This window comes from Martes martes (genome assembly GCF_963455335.1).
Source record: "Martes martes genome assembly, chromosome: 13".
In the NCBI taxonomy this organism is placed as follows: domain Eukaryota; kingdom Metazoa; phylum Chordata; class Mammalia; order Carnivora; family Mustelidae; genus Martes; species Martes martes.
In genome coordinates, this window is record NC_137901.1 from 74,956,992 (window position 1) to 74,974,741 (window position 17,750).

A 17,750-nucleotide genomic window follows, 5' to 3' on the forward strand; every position below is an offset into this window, starting at 1 on the left:
CTGTGTGCTGGGACTCTGCCTAGCACTTCATGTCGTTACCTCTTTCAATCCTTACCATAGGGCCAAGAGGCATGGGCTACTGTTGTTCTCATCTACCGATGAGAAAACGGAGGCTCACAGAGGCGAGGCCCCCTTGCCCAAGGTGTCTTGGGAAGTGGCAGACCCAGGATTTGCCTCCCAGCTCCCTGACTCTGGAATCTTCCAGGGAACTACCTAACCCAGTGAGTAAATGGTGGAGGCGTAACTTGAACCCTGCTCTGGGAGACCCAGAAGGGGTCTGGGTCATCCACTAGAAGGATGGGAACTAAGAATTGCTGAACCCGTTATGTGCTGGCCCACCTTGTACTGTAAATGTTTTCTGCTCTAACTTTCCTAATGACCCTGCCACAGGGGTCCGAACGATGGCGATAACCACACTGGCAGCAGCTTCCTTACTGACACCGAGATTTGGCTTCTCCACATTCTAGGAAAGGAATGGAGCCCCACAGCAGTCAACCTACGTGATGAGGTGCCGGGAGCAGTCACAGAACAGCATCAGCATGGCCAAGAGCTGCTTGGACTCTTCAGTGTCATTGCTGAGGCATTCCAAGAAGAGCTTTAACCCTCCGTGGGGCCCCAGTTCACAGATAAACGCCCACAGTTTGGGGAGCAGGTCATCAAGGTAAGTGAGACCTGGAAAAGGACAGAGAAACCCAAGCTTCAGGTTGGGGCTCTATTTGGTTCACAGTTTCTCCTACCCACTGGGGAAACAAAACGCTTATCCTTCTCAGTGGACATTAAATGTGCACAAAAGAAAATCGTTATCACCACGAGAGTAATGATCACAGTAATAGCTAACATTTCATAGGCGCTTTCTAGGTTTCAAATGTCGATCTAAGTACTCTGCATGCATTATCTCCTTTCTATCTTGTGAAACCCAATGTTACCTCCATTTTATGAGAAAAAAAAAACAACAACAACAAAAAAAACTGAAGCAGGGAGAGGTTAAGTAATTAGCCCCAAACCACCCAGCCGAGCTAAGAAGAGAACCCATGTCCGTATGACTCTGTGTTTTTATTTTAAATCAGTGATCAGGGGGTGCCTGGGTAGCTAGTGGGTTAAAACCTCTGCTTCAGCTCAGGTCATGATCCCAGGGTCCTGGAATCAAACCCCACAGCGGGCTCTATGCTTGGCAGGGAGCCTGCTTCCCTTTCTCTCTCGCTGCCTGCCTCTGTGCCTACTTGTGATCTCTCTCTGTCAGATGAATAAATAAAATCTTTAAAAAAAAACAGGGATCAGCAAATTTTTCCTGGAAAGGGCTGGAAACTAAGTATTTTTTAGCCTGTGTGGGCCTGGGCTAGCACCCTGTCACACTACTGCAAGCTACCAGCGTAGCACAAAAGCAGCTACAGACGGTATGTAAATGAATGGATGGGACTGCATTCCAATAAAACTTCATTTACAAAAAAACCAAGTGGTGGGCCACAGTTGGCCCCCAGGCTACAGTTTGCAGATCCTGCTTTAAACCATCTTTCAGGTTCATCTGTATTTAGCAAAAGTTTCCTCTCCTTTACTTTTATTATTCTATCTCTGCTAAAAATGGGAGAGCGATGAATGATGGTAGCGGAGATCCTGTGAAATGTCACATGAATATTTAACCCTGGGTGAAGCAGAAGACATTTTAGATCTGCTTCCTGATGGCCTCAAGGCCTCAGACACACAGGCTACATTGCTGTTACATTTTAAGTCTGTTAACATAGCTACTGATTCAGAGAGCCTGGCTCTAAAGTTCCACGTGTCTCTGAACACACAGTAAGGTGTGCGCCTCAAATTACTCCTCATATTTGAGTCCTTAGAATACTTCTCATTTTACAGAGCACTCTGAATTACTTAATCGTGAACAAAGAACTGCTTGGGGAAGATATACTTGCCTGCAGCAAGGGCACAATGATAGACTCAATCAATGCCGGTATAAACGCTTAGACTAGGGAGGCCGGAAGGAGCCACAGAGGAGGCAAAGAAACGGAACACCCACTTAGTTATTATTCCTAACGGTTTGAGCCCACATTTTCAAGGTAGCAGAATGTGGTTATAGAATGCAGAAACCAAAAAGAAAGAAGAATGCAGAAGCCTCGTAATTTAGAAATAGATTAAGAGAGAAACAGAGTGAGTAGTTAAACCGTGGAGACCATGAATATGCTCCCAAGGGACAATCAGGAAGAACAACTACTCTCACACTATGTGAACGGTCCTCGAGGCATGGACGAAAATACTCATTGCCAGCCCCGGACACAGATTCAACCAGCGCTGCTTCTGGGGCAACTCCAGCAGAAGCGAAGATGCATGGCTCTGGTGAGCTCTGCCAGGAGGCAGCATGTGGCTCTGGGCCACCAAGTGCACGTGAGGAGCATGAGCAAAGAAGTGTATTATCTTCCACAATCTGCTTTGCATGTTGATGGACAGACCGAATATTCTACAAACAGTTTAGACTAGTTCATCTCCTTCTTAAAAGGACAGATTTTCAAGTTAGCCAGGAAAACTTCTTTCTGCGTGCTCTCACGGGGACAACAGGGGATGCCTGAATTTGTGGTCACCTTAAAATGCTGAGTACAAGCCATAAACTCAAAGTCATGTCACTTTAATATGCTTCTCAAACCCTCACAGTGGGTGCTGGGGTGCCAGGCCTGGTCCGGGACCCTATTCATCTCTTTCTGAATTTTCCTGATGGAGCCTGCCCTGGGCCCAAGGCTTTACATGACACCCCTCTGTCTGTACCCACAGTATACTCACATGCCTGTGCGGCACCTCACGCTTCTCAGAGCCGAACAGAACTCGTCGTTCCCCACCAGTCCCACCCCCAGCTGGTTGTCTCCAGCTCAGCAGATGGTACCACCATCCAGGCAGGATGCTTGGGCCAACACTCTGGCCTCATCTTTGAAGCCTTTAGCCTTTACTCCGCCAACTCCAATGTACCCGTCAGACCTGCAGACACAACCTCTAAAACATATGCCAAGGCCCCTGCTTCCAGCCCCGCCACACCAGGCCTGTGCTGTTCAACCAGAGACCGTGCTGCCCCCAGGCAGCACCTGTCAGTGTTTGGAGACATGCAGGGCTGGCACAGCTGGGGAGGGGGAAGCACTACTGGCATCTTGGGGTAGGGGCCACTACCTTGTAGCGGACGAGAAGGCCTCCACAGCAAAGAAGTATCAGGCCCAAGATGTCAGCAGTGCTGAGGCTGGGAAAGCCTGCTCTAATCCAAGCCCATATTGTCTCCTTATTTCCGTGGTCACAGAGCAGAAAGAATTCTAAAAAAAAGTAAATACTCTTTTCCCTTGCCTATAGCTCACCTCCCCACTCTTAGAATCCTCTTGGGAAAGGGATCCTGGCTGTCTTAGTCACCTCCTCACTTTCAGGGCCTGGCACAGACAGGTGCTCTGTTAATGTCTGAAGATGAACAAGTATATGTGAAAGACAGAAGCGGTGGCTTTAACCCTTTATGTAGTCGACAGCTTTATGGCCTACAGACTTTCTGTCCTTCGCCATACTGTTCATACGAACAAGTCCTGCATGGCAGTAGGAACCCCAAATGCCCAAACTGTGTTCATGACACAAATGACCTTCTTCCTTGCTTGGCTAAGAAGGAAAACAACAGGCACATCCAAGTAATGGTCAACTATGACGTCAACAAAAATGGAATTCTGGAAGAACTGCTCATAATGATAAAATGCTTCTAAAGTGATGAACAGAAAGGGAAGGGTAAAACCGCATTTTCATTTAAACATACATGTATGTGGATGAGGTACACTCAGGAACAGGTGGTTATCCTTGGCCTACAGGATTAAATATGGTCTAAGTTTTCTTTCTTGTCTTTTCCAGTTTTTCATTCAGAAAAAGTGCTACCTTCTGAAAGCAAATGCATGAAAATACAAGCCAGGTCACAGGAATGAACTGGCAGCGCTGGGATGGAGGTCAGTGTGAGCCATTTAACGGAGGTGTATCAGCCTCTAAGAAGAACAGCTCAAAATACCCTCCTTCAAAAACCTATCTTTCGAGCCAAGAAAGCCGGAAGAACATCCACTTTTTCTCAGAACAATCATCCACCAAATGTCAGAGATGGACGAAGACGCCCCAGGACTGCACACCTGTGAGTATCTGCAGGCGGATCTGGGTCAGAGTCGTCAGCGAGGTCTGGTAGAGGACACAGATGTTGCAAACCTTCTGGACCTCTGCAGAGTCCACACGCTTACCCCCAACGGGCCTGAGAATATTCCGAACGGATGCAGACTTCTGAAACGCACGCTTCAGGAGATCTGGCATGGAGAGGAGAAGGAATGTGTGAGCAGACGTTCAGCCATCTGCCCGGTTTCACTCTGCAAAGAGCATTTCAATAAAATGATTTACAGCCAGGGCTGGACAGTGGGGCGGCTGCTCTGACTCAAGTCCTCGCTCTGGGATAAATGAGAAAACCATTAACAATAGGCTTTTAGGTACAACCCAGAGACCTCTTCAGAACACCAGAAAGTATCTCAGACCAAGCCAGGCCTATTCGACTCCCACACGGGATTCTTTCACTAGGCCACCCGACCTCAGAACCACAGGGTAAAAGTCTGGAAGACGATATTAGGGGAAGATGGGCGAAGACGGGGTTGGGGGGGGTGGTCCCGGGGGATTCCCGGTTCTGGGCTTTCAGAGGGAAGCAGTATCAACCTCAAGTAGTGATACTCAGTTTGGGTTGTACTCGACTTCAGTTTTAGACCTTCCTGTTTACATTTCCATCCTGCTGAAGGGACACTGAGCTCCTGCTCATCGACAGCTGCACGATGGGGCTCCGTGCCACACTGGAAGAAAAGTCACCCTGAACCTGAAAATCTGCCACAGGCAGGTGACTCCACCGGATTCTGTGTTAGTGGCATTCCCTGAACTTTTCTCAGAGAGGGCAACAAGAAACCTTTCCACAGAACCTATGACTAAGCAAAGGGGCAATGTGGTGTTGGCCTGGTCAGTGACCCAGCGTCCTCTGCATACAGAACCCCCCCCCGGGAGATTTTCATGAATAGGAAGTTGGAAAGAGTCCACTTTCCCCTAAGAAATGGGCCTTCCTTCTTTGTGTTAATGAGTAAGAGAAGATCCACAGACCCCCCTTTTATTCTAGCTAAGAGAAATTCTGAGCCACATGGAAGTTCACAGACCCCACTGCAGCCCTGAGGGAACGAACATCCATAATCTCTACACATGATCATGGTCTGGGTCACCTATTTATGTTTCCCTGGTCCTTGTTTTCTAGCCCTAAGGGTTTTCTGTTGCTCTTTTGCTAAATGTGAACTTTGCTGAAGCAATCTTAAAGCCTGTGTGGGAGAAGTTCGAGTGTCACAGAAGTAGAGAGGAGCAGGCACACATGGACAGCAGGAGCTGCACCTAGCTAAGCAGACCCACGGGCTCCCCCCGGCCCAGCCACTCACTCTTCACAGGAAGCACATTCTGGGGGGATGCTGGCTGCACATGGGCTGGCTCCTGGTTCTCCAGAAGCTTCTTGCTCAGGATGTCACTGAAGAAGATCCGGATCAGAGGCACCCCCCACAGGAACTGCAGCTGCTTGGTGATCAAGGGCATGGACTCATTAAGGCTAGGACAGAGCAGGAGACCAGGTGTGTCAGTTCCACCTGATGGATGGCTACTGACAGCCCAATCAGCGCCTAGTGGGCCTTCCACTCGGAGGGCTATGGCTATGGCTTGCCAGTCAACATGGCAAATAAGAGGATAAAAGAGAGAAAGTGGGATCCACAGATGCTACCAAGGGCCTAGATGCATTAGGCACTGCCCTCTTGGTCTCCTCTGCCACCCTTCCCAAGCTTCCTGTGCCGCCGACAGCATTCCTACTCACCCCAGGGCCCCAGGCTCCTCACAGCACAGTCCTCCCAGATACCCGGGCTCTGTTCTTCATCCTGACCCCACCCCATTCACCACCCAGTCGACAAAAGCTAAATGATGCTTGCTGTACTATCTGTCCTCTTCCTCACATGTAGCCTGCAGGCCTGGCCTGCAAGTCTCTGTGACCCCCAACCTCCTAAGAGTCTCCTTCCCTTCAAGTATTCCCTCCCCTACTCCACGCAGTACCCCCAGCATTAGACTCAGTACTGAAATCTGCCTTCTTTACCTCCCAGCTCTACATTCCATGAAGGCTCCCGTGGGCTCCCAGTATCACAGGAGAAAGAGCCACCACCCACGAGCATAGGCCAAGCCTAGAGGCAGGCCCTTGACATGCCTTATCTCATTTGATCCTCGAAACAACACTATCCAAGGGACTGGGAATATTGTCCCTATGTTTCAGGACTGGAGAGTGGGGTAAAGCGGCCTGTCTAAAACCCCCCAGAGAAGACCAGACTGCACAGTGCTGTGCTCCTCTGCCCCTCCTGCCTCCCATACTATCCCTCCCGTGTCCCAGTCACATCATGCTCCATCCTCTTCAGGCTGGGGTGTCACATGGGGGCCTGCCACCAGCTGGTCATTTGTCTTTCCAACTAGATGGCTCTCAGACATGAGGAAGAGGGACAATCTGGGGAATTCCTTCCCTGCTCCTCATTCTTTGCTTCCAGGGCAGCTTCCAGGGACCCAGGCAGATATCTGAACAGAGAAACAGCTGGGAGCCACAACCGCCTTCACTCCTAAGACCTGCCTTATCTCAGTGAAGGGTACAGGTTTCACTTTCAAACTCATGATGCCGTCTTAATTGCTCTCTTCTTGCCTAGCATTTTTAATGTTTTTGAGTTCTGTAATTAAAGATTTTTAAGTTGATATTCCACCTCCTGAAAAGGATGAGGTGACTTCCATCCCCTTTCAATCATGTATCTTCTTTTAGTATCTCCAAAATACAGCAGTCTAGGGAGTCAGGAAAAGCGGATATTGAAAAAGAAAAAATAGTATTGACAGAGAAGATTCACAATTTACTAAAGAATTAAATACAAAATAAAATGATCCCCAAACAATTGATGATATTTACAGGTAAAAAAAGAAATCGAAGGGATATTCACGTGGGTTGTCTCTGGGTAGTGGAACAATGGGATGGTTTTTATTCTCTTTTGGTCTTATCCAGATTTTATTCAATAAATATATATTACTTTTGTAACAGACAACACAACGACAAGCTGGAAGGAGGCGGGAAGGAAGGGAGAGGTGGTGAGAGGCAGGCAGGGGACAGTAAAGACAGCAGTTTGCCCCCAGAACTCACCCGTAGTCCACTGACTGCGAGAACCAGCCAAGGACGGGGTGCCAGTGTGTTAGGTTGGACTTCTTCTGGGACACGTACTTCTGACAGTAGCACAGCATCTGGGTGAGCAAACTCACGAACCCGTCCGTCTCCTCCTCTAACACCCTGGGGCTGAGGGCGCCCAAGTGCAGGAGATTGCCTACAAGCAGTGTGGAGAAAGCGGAATGTGGCGGGGCCAGGTGACCTGCTGCGTCACCTTCACAACCCTGCTCTCTGCCCAGAGCTCTTGCAACCATGTCCACATGCAAAAACAAACTCCACGCGGAAAGGTGCCTGGCTTCAAATCCTGGGCCTGCCACAGAGGAGCTGCGTGCCTGTCAACCCACCTCTCCAATCTGTTTCATAATTCTAAGACTGGAATAAGGCTCCCCACTCCTGAGGTGAGGATGATGGGAAGTATCATAAAATGTTGGAACCACAGAGGTGTGATCTTTGGTGAAGTAACACTTCACTATTACACTAAGATATAAAAATCAAGTCAGTGTAAGAAAGGACCTCTGGAAGGACATCTGAATGTTTTGGGAAATCACTGTTCAACGCTCATGGAAGTTATTTAATATGCCTCGTGTGAGGACTCTCACCATAAACTCTCTTAAAATTTTGCCCAAGAAGATTTTTCTATGTAAAATAAGCTTCTAAGTGATGAGAATTACGTACCACTGTTGATTTCAAATGCTTCTATCCATTTGCTCCTGTCCTGTCTTCAATCACAAGGAAAATGTTAAAAAGATGATGCAGGCCCTATTCTGATCTAACACCCCCCAACTGGGGGCCTGTCTTCCTCTCTTGAGAGGAGAATTATCCAGGCGATTCATCGCATTTTCATTTTTTCCTTGGCTGCCAGGAAGCTGAGCGCCAAAATTCAACATTCATTTATAGTCACTCAACTAGGCTGCCAGGCTGATATATTTTCCATAGATTTTCTATTTTATGTGTCTGTTTTATCTACCTGATTACATGTCTTTTAAGTACTTCCAAGTGTTACTAAAAACAACTCATGATCTCCAAAACAGTAAAAAACAAACACACTGGACTTTTCGCGACACCCAGAACACAGTCAAATTCCAGCCACGGATCCTCACCCATTAGACAGAGCGTATGGCATCCTTCTAAGCTTTCACATACATCACGGCATCGATCTTCATTTCTTAAAAACGTGATGAACTTACGAAGCATGTCATGAGATTCTAAAACAGCGAGGCGCTGCAAACAATTGTAGATGGTTAGAGCGAGAGCTGATGGGAGGAATTTCTCACCAGAGCATGACCTCGATGGCTTGCAGATCAACACTTGGATGCCAGACGTGCTCTCCATGGCCAGGAAGAAAGTCAACAAAGATGGGGGAGCCTTGCTCTCTGGCCTGCTAACATGAGTGTGCCTACAGTGGCTACTGTCTTAGAAGAAATCTCAGGAGAAGTGGAAATTAACAGAGAAAACATTTATTCTCTAATTTCTAAGAAGAAAGGCAAAACCAGACTCAGAGGGACATCAGAGTCACTTACCTCAGGGGTCACTGTGCTGAGATGAGTCACAAGAGCAGGCACAGACATGACGTGGATGAGGAATGGCCGAATCAGATTGTCTGAAAATTGTGCGGCAATCACAGGGCTAGACACAGACAGATCACCTTATTCACACGGGTTTGTGAGTCACCCCAGAGCCAAAGAACCACTCTGCCAATGCCCCCAGTTCCCCTGGAATTTTGCTTCACAGGACTTCTGGGAAAACTAAAGGCTGACGATGAGAACACAGGCAAGGGGAGTGGCTGAAGCAGGGACAGTATAGTTGTAGGGTACAGCTACGAGATAGATACCTGTTTTCAAGTTTTACTGGCATGAGAGAATACTCATGCTGTAATAAACTTTAAACAAAACAGAATAAGGAACTATGTCCATGGGAGGCGAGGGAGGAGATAATAACCGGGAGGAAGGAAAATACCTTCTGGAATGCTGGCACAATGCTGGGGAGTGGTACTTACGCAGGCAGGTTTACTATGCAATAACTCACCAACGATTTACACTTCGATTAAGCAATTTATTTTAAGTATGCATTATGATAATAATACTCAGATATGTGTATACACAGATAAGCCCGTAAGTATATACAAGTGAAAAAAACCCAAGAAGGATAGATTTTAAAAAATGTTAATGACGTCTGGGTTGCAGAATCATGAGACATTTTTTCTTCCTTATACTATTCTATTTCATCCAGGTTTTGTACACTATGCATGCAGTTCTCCATAAAAAGAAAAAAGGATAAATGTTATTAAAATAAGGTAATGACCCTTATACTGCACGCCATATATAAAAATTAACTCAAAACGGATTATACACCTAAATGCTAGTTAAAACTAAAACTGTAAAACTCTTAGAAGAAAACACAGCAGTAAATCTTTGTAACCTTTGGTTTGACAATGATTTCTTACATAGGAAAAAGAAAAATCACAAAAATCTGGAGCACCCGGGTGGCTCAGTGGGTTAAGTGTCTGCCTTTGGCTTAGGCCATGATCCCAGCATCCTGGGATGGAGCCCTGAGTTGGGCTCCGGGGTAAGCGGGAGTCTGCCTCTCACTCTGTCTCTGCCCCTCTGCCTTGCTAGTGTGTGCATGTGCGTATGTGTGCTCTCTCTCTCAAAATGGATGAATAAACTCTTAAAAAAATTAAAAACCCACAAAATCTAAAACTTTTTGCTTCAAAAGACACCATCATGAAAGTAAAAAAACAACCAGCAGAAAGGGAGGAAATATTTGCAAATTATCTCCTGATAAGGGACTTTCATTTGGAACATATAAAGAACTCATACACTCAACAACAAAAGAACCCAATTAAACAAAGGGCAAAGACATTTTTCTTTGAAAGACATTAAATAGACATTCTTCCAAAGAAAGAAGAGCAAATGATTGCTAAGCACATGACAAGACAGTTAACATCGCAGGCCTACAGGTCAAACTGCAGGATTAAAACAACAGGAAGGGATCACCTCACACCCAGGAAGAGGGCTGTGATGAAGGCGGTAACAAGGGTTGGTGGGAACCTGGAGAATCTGTAACCCTCATGCGTTACTGGGGGGAATGTAAGATGGTGAGGCCACTTTGGAAAAGTCTGGCAGTTCCTCTAAAAGTTTAGCACAGAGTTACCACCTGATCCAGCAATTCCACTGCTAGGAATACATACAAAATGAAAAACAGGCCCACAAGAAAAACCTACACATGAATGTTCACAGTAGCACCACTCATCATAGCCAAAACATAGAAACAACCCAAATGTGGCATGGCCCTACCACAGAATATTACTCGGCTATAAAAACAAAGAATGGATACATTCTTTTTTTTTTTTTTTTTTTTAGAGAGAGAGAGAGATCACAAGTAAGTAGAGAGGCAGGCAGAGAGAGAGGGGCAGAGAGCCCGATGCGGGGCTCGATCCCAAGATCCCAAGACCATGACCCAAGCTGAAGGCAGAGGCTAAACCCACTGAGCCACCAAGGCACCCCCGGATACATTCTACAACACAGATGAACACACTGTGCAAACTGAAAGAAGCCAGGCATGGAAGACTGCACGTTGTAGGATTCCATTTATGGGAAACGTCCAGAACAAGCAAATCCCAAAGAAGATTAAGTAGATTAGTAGTTGCTGGGGACATGGGAGGGGGGAGGGGGTGGAAGTGGGAGGGAAGGCATGTGGCTGGTAATGGCTATGGGGTTTATTTCTGGAAATAGACAGTGGTGATGACTGCACAAGTCTGTGATCAGTAGGAGCCCCTGGGTGGCTCAGTTGTTAAGCGTTTGCCTTTGGCTCAGGTCATGATTCCAGGGTCCTGGGATTGAGCCCCACATCGGGCTCTCTGCTCGGTAGAAAGCCTATTTCTCCCTCTCCCACTCCCCCTGCTTGTATTCCCTCTCTCACTGTCCAATAAATAAATAAAATCTTTTACAAAATAATAAAAAATAAAACTAGTGAACTGTATACTTCAAATGAGTGAAAGGTAAGATATGTGAATTATAACTCAATAAAGTTATTTTAAAAAACACCAGAGGTCGTGCAAGAAAAAAAAAAGAGGTAGAACTTACAGGAGGAAATTGATTATCTTCTAGCTAATGTGCTCCGATGGCAACAAGCAAGTATGTTACCGGTACTTAGACTATCAGAATTTGAATTTAAACTTTCACTGTCAAGGGTACCATTTTTGGGACAAGAAAACTACATACGGCTGAAATGCTCAAAACACCAGAGCCTCTGTCAACCACCTGTCTAAAGGAGGCTGAACAACCAAGCTAAACTCACTGAGCTGACTTGGACAAAAGAGAATTCTTTAAAAAGAGAATTGAGTTACTTTCTCTATGTTAGAAAGAAGTGTGGATCAGGACTAAGCAATTACCTAGAGGAAAAGCAAACCACAAGAGAATGTCACCAAAAACTTGAACTCATCACTTCCTGCTTGCAAGGGGACAACTGCATCTCCAAGGGGGAGCCAAGGACAGGATCCCACCCTAAGTAACTCTGCCTGACTGACAAGGAGTGAGACATTGCAGGACTGTAAGGAGGCCAGTCTCAAAAGACCACACCGACACACCAGACACCCCATTTCCCTCAATGCCCGGTTATCTATAGCCCCAGCACAAGGTCATCAAAATCTTCCTTTAGCCTTGTAGTTGTTGCACCTAAGCCTCGGGTGGCAAATTCTACCAGGGTCCTGTCAGTGGTGCATTTAGCAGGGTGCACCTTACATGTGGGTCTCAGTGGTAGGCACGGCAGGGGAGGAGAGAACAAGAGAGGTTCACTGTACAGTGCCCACCAACAGAGAGCTCATTCTGCAACCAGGGAGCAGGATGGGCACACGGGATAAACAGAAACTAAGCCTGGGCAAATCCGGGGCCTGGGTAATAAATGGAATGAGGAGAATCTGAGAAAGTTCCCACATGCCACGAATTCAACATATATTGTATCTAGAATAAAAAAATGTGTCCAATATGTGAGGCAAGTAGGCAGGTGTAAAGAACAAGGAGTAGAGAGCATGGGCTCTGGAATCAGCCTGGGTTTAACTCCTGGGCCTGCTACTTCCTGCTGTGTGACTGGGGGCACATGGCTTAACCTCTCTGGGCCTTAGCTTCCTCATCTATAAAACTGAGATTGGAGAATATGGTCAGTAGTCAGTTAATGTGAGCAGAAGTCTTAAAACAATCGTGTGGTCCATGAATGTTAGCTATTTGCAGCGTAAGATTTGGTGATCATGTCTAAACATAGCATTTATAATTTCGCAGACTTTCAGCAGTATATTCCAATATGAAAAATCCACTAGATATCTTGTTTTAAAAGGTCCCGGTCATTTTCAATTACATACAGATATTCAGAGGGGGAAAAGGTGCACTGTTGAAGAAAAGAGCTTTACAGCAGCCCGGCCTTCACAAGTGAGCCAATGGACTCTAACATAGGGAGTGAAAAAACCTAAAACGCTGGATGCTACCATATTCTTAAGGGAGAAGAAACATGCTGGAACAGCTGGCTGTGACACTCTTGGTGAATTACACCATGAATTACTACCCTCTCGGGGCGGGGGAGGGACGTTGGAAGAGAAGGAAAGATCTGTGTTCTCAGGAGACAAGAGGGGGAGGCAGATCTACTGCTGTGCCCCAGAGCTCAGGTATCCATGTGTCAGCCCTTCGCTGCCCCTGACAGAGCAGAGGGTGGGCGATACTGGAATGAGCCGCCCCAGAAGGTGACTCAGCAAAGAAGTTGCAGGAAACCTCCCGCTGGAAAACCTGCTTCTACCTACATCCTACGACTCATTAAATATAACTCCTTCCAAGGTCTGCAAGGAAGGTATAATTTACTAGATAACCTGGTCTACCTCTGGAACTAATTACTGCATCATTGGTTGACACCTGCTCCTCTGTCTTAAGGATCTCACCAATAGAAACGTGCTGTCCAACGCAGTAGCCAGTGGCCACATGTGGCTTCCGAGCACTTAAAATGTGGTTAGTTCAGCGACAGATAGGCTTTAAGTATAAAATCCACCCCAGGTTTCAAAGACTCAGTATGAAAAGAAAGAAATTATTATTTTTTTTGATGGGTTTTAATTTTTTTAAGATTTTTATTTATTTATTTGACGGACAGACATCACAAGTAGGCGGAGAGGCAGGCGGAGTGGGGGGGGAACAGGCTCCCTGCTGAGCAGAGAGCCCGATGTGGGGCTCAATTCCAGGACCCTGGGATCATGATCTGAGCCGATGGCAGAGGCTTTAATCCACTGAGCCACCCAAGTGCCCCGAAAAGAAATTATTAAGTTTGTAATTTTAACTAAAATAAATGATCTAAAAACACTGACTTCGTGTAGAAATGATTATATTTTAGATACACTTGTTTACATAAAATACATTACAATAAAATTACATAAGATTTAATTTCCCCTTTTTTTGCACTTTTTAAATGCAGTTCTTACTATATTTCTCTTGGACCAAGCTGCTCTAGACCCGCCTTGTCCAAAAGAACTTTTCATGATGATGGGAATGTTCCTTATTTGTGTGGTCCAGTAAGGTCATCACTGCTCAGTCACATGTGGCCCGGAAGCACTTGAAACATGGCAAAACGAGGAACTAAATTCTTAATTTTAATGTATTTCTAACAGCCCCTGGGGATCAGTGGACAGCACGGTCTTGACCAGTGGCTCACATATGGTTCACAGACCAAATTCTGCCCACTGCATATTTTTCTAAATACAGTTTTATTGAGGGACGCCTGGGTGGCTCAGTTGGTTAAGCAGCTGCCTTCAGCTCAGGTCATGATCCCAGCGTCCTGGGATCGAGTCCCACATCGGGCTCCTTGCTTGGTAGGGAGCCTGCTTCTCCCTCTGCCTCTGCCTATGCTCGCTCACTCTCTCTCCCACTCTCTCTCTGACAAATAAATAAATTAAAAAAAAATTAAATACAGTTTTATTGAAACACAGCCCTTGTCGCTTGGGTATGTACTATCTAGGCTGCGGTGTGCTGCAACGGCAGGGTGGCTGTGACAGACACCGTGTGGCCCACAGAACTGAGAATGTGTAGGAGCTGGCCCCTTACAGAAACAATGTGCCAACCGATCCTCTATAACATCATTTTCCAAAACAGTATTCCGTAGAAAAGGACTCCATGGGACATTAACAGACACGCTCCACCACTAAAAAATCAGGTGAGGGTATTGCACATTCAGGAAGGTTTGGGCCAACATCAGATTAAACAAGCCCAAAGGTTCCTGAACCGCCGGACCTGTCGAGAGCTACCCCTGGTTAAGTGCCCTGTGGATTAGCAAGGGGGGCAGAGCAGGGCGCTCTACCAAGCTGATTTGATCACAACACACCCTCTGCCCTAAGTTTATTATTACCTTGGGGATTAAGATTATTGGGTTACCTTATTAACCTCTTCCCCCAAGTTAGTGCTGCTTTTGACAGTTTAAGAAAGTTCCAGACCCAAACAGACCCAGCTCTGTGTACCTGATGATTGAATTGCAGGCATCATTTCCACAGGGAACTAGATAGCTTCTCACATATTTTGTATTTCCTAAGTGAAGGCAAACAGCACCTCCTCTTTGGGCCTCTAGATTCGAACATTTTAAACCCGTGTTCACAACACTATTCCCTTAACCCTCTGCTTGGCCCTTTGCTGGGCCTCCTCCAGCTCTCAGGTTCTAGCAATTAAAAGCTCAAAGGACAAACGCTTGTATCTCGGGCCCTTGGCACAATGAAAGCAATTCACTTTGAAAAGCTTCCTTCGAATCATGATGGAAAAACCTCAGGGGCACCAGGTTCTATCAATTAAAAGCTCAAAGGACAAATGCTTGTTTCTCGGGTCCTTGGCACAATCAAAACAATTCACTTTGAAAAGCTTCCTTCAAATCATGATGGAAAAACCTCAGGGGCACAGACAGAAGAGCTGCCACAGATAGTCACCATAGGAAGAACGACACTTCTGGTGAATTCTGATAAAGCAGGCAAGCCCACACTGAACATAAGGAACAGGAGAAAAGGAAAGTGAGAGGAGGAAGCCTCCTCAAGCATGCCAACCCCTCAGCTGGTGTCTGCTACTTACCGCAGCGCTAGAGAAAAGGTTGCAGTTAAAGTGCCTTTGGACAGACAAGGCCGGGGTCTCGCCAGGCCACGGGTTAACAGTACCTGAAAAAGAACATTTTAACTGGTCAGGGGACAACGCCAATTATATATTCACTTGTATGTAAAAAAGCAGCATGGAAGTAAAATGAGGGCTTCAGATAAAAAACTCTATTGGAATTTTTCTGAAAATTTTTCTGAAAAGAAGGGAGAGCAAAGTAAGAGTTATCATCTTCATGATACCACTCTGTCTCTCAATATTGTATTTAAAATTTTGAAATAAAGAGCTAAAAAAGTTTACAGCCAGTGAAAATACTAGACTTAAATCTCATGTGTTCTTCCCATATTCTGGGATCCAGAAGCTTCTCTCATGGAGATGAATGGCTGATGACACCACCTCTGGCCAGGAAGCCAGCTCACAGGATTTGTGTGAGGGGGAAAAGGCAACCCGATCAGGAAGGAGCCGGCCCATCTCAGCACCAGGCAGGAGGAAGGGCAAAATCAATGCTACTTCTTAAACTCAACAATCCCAAAGTGTTTTTATTTATTTATTTATTTTTAAAGATTTTATTTATTTATTCGACAGAGATCACAAGGAGGCAGAGAGGCAGGCAGAGAGAGAGGAGGAAGCAGGCTCCCTGCCGAGCAGAGAGCCTGACTCGGGGTTCGATCCCAGGACCCTGAGATCATGACCCGAGCCAAAGGCAGAGGCTTTAACCCAGTGAGCCACCCAGACGCCCCCCCAAAGTGTTTTTAAACAGCAGTCAGAGTTCTGACAATTCCCTGGGGGTGTGAGCTGGCACAGTAAAGGGCGGTGTGGACAGAAGGTGTTTGAGGACACAGCAAGAAAGGTATTCCAGACACCACCCAAGAAGGAACCCAAGGGAACCAAGCCCTGAGGTGTCCTTCCCGACTTTAAATGTCAAGTGACTGGGTTATTCCTGGAGCCAAAGATGGAGCACAATAGAGGGATCCCAGGGCCACTGTCCTCCCCTGACACAAACCACAGGGGACTCAAGGCAGGGGAAGGGACAGGATGCCAGGCCTTAAACTCCTCCTGCAAAAAGGTTTCTGTGGGGAAGGCACCAGATAGGCTGAAATCAGTCGTAAAAATCCAAGTTCAGGTAGGGAAGAACAAAGTCCCATGATAAAGGGTCACAAACCTGCAGCACAGAATAAAACCCACGCTGGTTGAGATGTCCCATGATGTTTGCACAAATGTGGTTCATGGCTGGCCGAAGACTCTCCCCTAAATGAACAAAAAGAAAAAAGTCTGAGAAGAAAGGCACTGGCCTTACTGTGAACCATTTATACGTGGGACAGAACATCATGGCCCAGGCCCGAGGCCATAAAGGAAGTAGAAAGTAGATTTTCTCTGGCTTGCTTTCCTACTCCCATCTTTGGTTTGGTCCCAGTGTACAGGGAGAGACCAATCGCCAGAATTCTCTCTCCCAGAAGGTCCAGCTCAGGTGTCCCCTCTTAGGCGAGGAATCCTATCATTTCCCTGGCCAGAGGTAACACAGAGGGCCTGTAGCACCCTTCCTAATTCCCCCTGAGGGCCCGGCACTCTCTGCTCTCTGTGGCTGCCTTCTCCCTGCACCGGGATAAAGCTCCCTGGAACTCTAGGACAGAACTCATCCAGTTTTAAACCACCCACCAACTCCCCTGCTTTAAAATTACTCCTCCTTCCTGGCTGGGAGCCTCTGCACGTACAGTTGCCTCGGCTCTCAAAGTGTTATCCCTCTCCTTGGCTCTGAGCGCTAACCCTCCCTCCAGCTCCTAGCTCAGACATGGCTCCTGCAGGAGCCTGAGCCCCAGACACAGCAAGGCAGGTCCTCCCTGACCCACTGAATGCTCTCCCCTCTTGTAGCCCTCCTTCCAAGCACTACTGGCCACACGTACATGTTCACAGGTACAGTCTGCCTATATGCGCATACAGTCACAGGTCTGTGACTTCCCTTTGGTGTCCGTCCCCCTCACCAGACTCCCCAGAGCTGTGAGGAAGGGCAGACATACAGTTGTTTGGCTCCTAAACCCCCTTGAGGGCAGTGATCTTCTCAGTCTCTCTGGTGTCTGCAATGTTATCTGGCGCCAAGAAGGCTTAGCCGAACGGAAGGATGAAGTGAACATATGAAACACGTAAGGCTCAGCGTACCCTCTGGGGAAAAGGAGGCAGCTTCACAACACAAAGTTTAAGGGCAAAACAGAATTATTTGCTGCTCAATGATCCTGACGTGAATGACAAGGTCAAGCAAATATTATTGCTTGGAGACTGAGATGCTAGGGGAGTTTTCAAAAACAAGATCATAAATGCAAAGAGAGGAGAAATTATTAGAACACTGAACAAATTCTGGATACTGCAAATGCCATCTGATGGAAGTGCCAAGGGCATCTTCATTTGTAGGGTTTTACGTCTCTCCCTGAGACTTA

The 17,750-nt window shown here is 46.6% G+C and overlaps 1 protein-coding gene across 3 annotated transcripts in view; it reads right to left on the minus strand.

Annotated features, from left to right (window-relative positions):
* UBE3B (ubiquitin protein ligase E3B) overlaps positions 1-17,750 on the minus strand; it is a 52,639-nt gene that overhangs the window by 25,510 nt on the left and 9,379 nt on the right. For all 3 annotated transcript variants that reach the window (XM_080820890.1, XM_080820891.1, XM_080820892.1), the window contains exons 7-14: positions 16,484-16,569; positions 15,304-15,386; positions 8,746-8,851; positions 8,326-8,446; positions 7,205-7,382; positions 5,439-5,602; positions 4,122-4,289; positions 501-672 (exon numbers count right to left, since the gene is read on the minus strand). In XM_080820890.1, the coding sequence (XP_080677016.1) occupies positions 501-672; positions 4,122-4,289; positions 5,439-5,602; positions 7,205-7,382; positions 8,326-8,446; positions 8,746-8,851; positions 15,304-15,386; positions 16,484-16,569 (1,078 nt within the window). The remainder of the gene's footprint in view (positions 1-500; positions 673-4,121; positions 4,290-5,438; positions 5,603-7,204; positions 7,383-8,325; positions 8,447-8,745; positions 8,852-15,303; positions 15,387-16,483; positions 16,570-17,750) is intronic.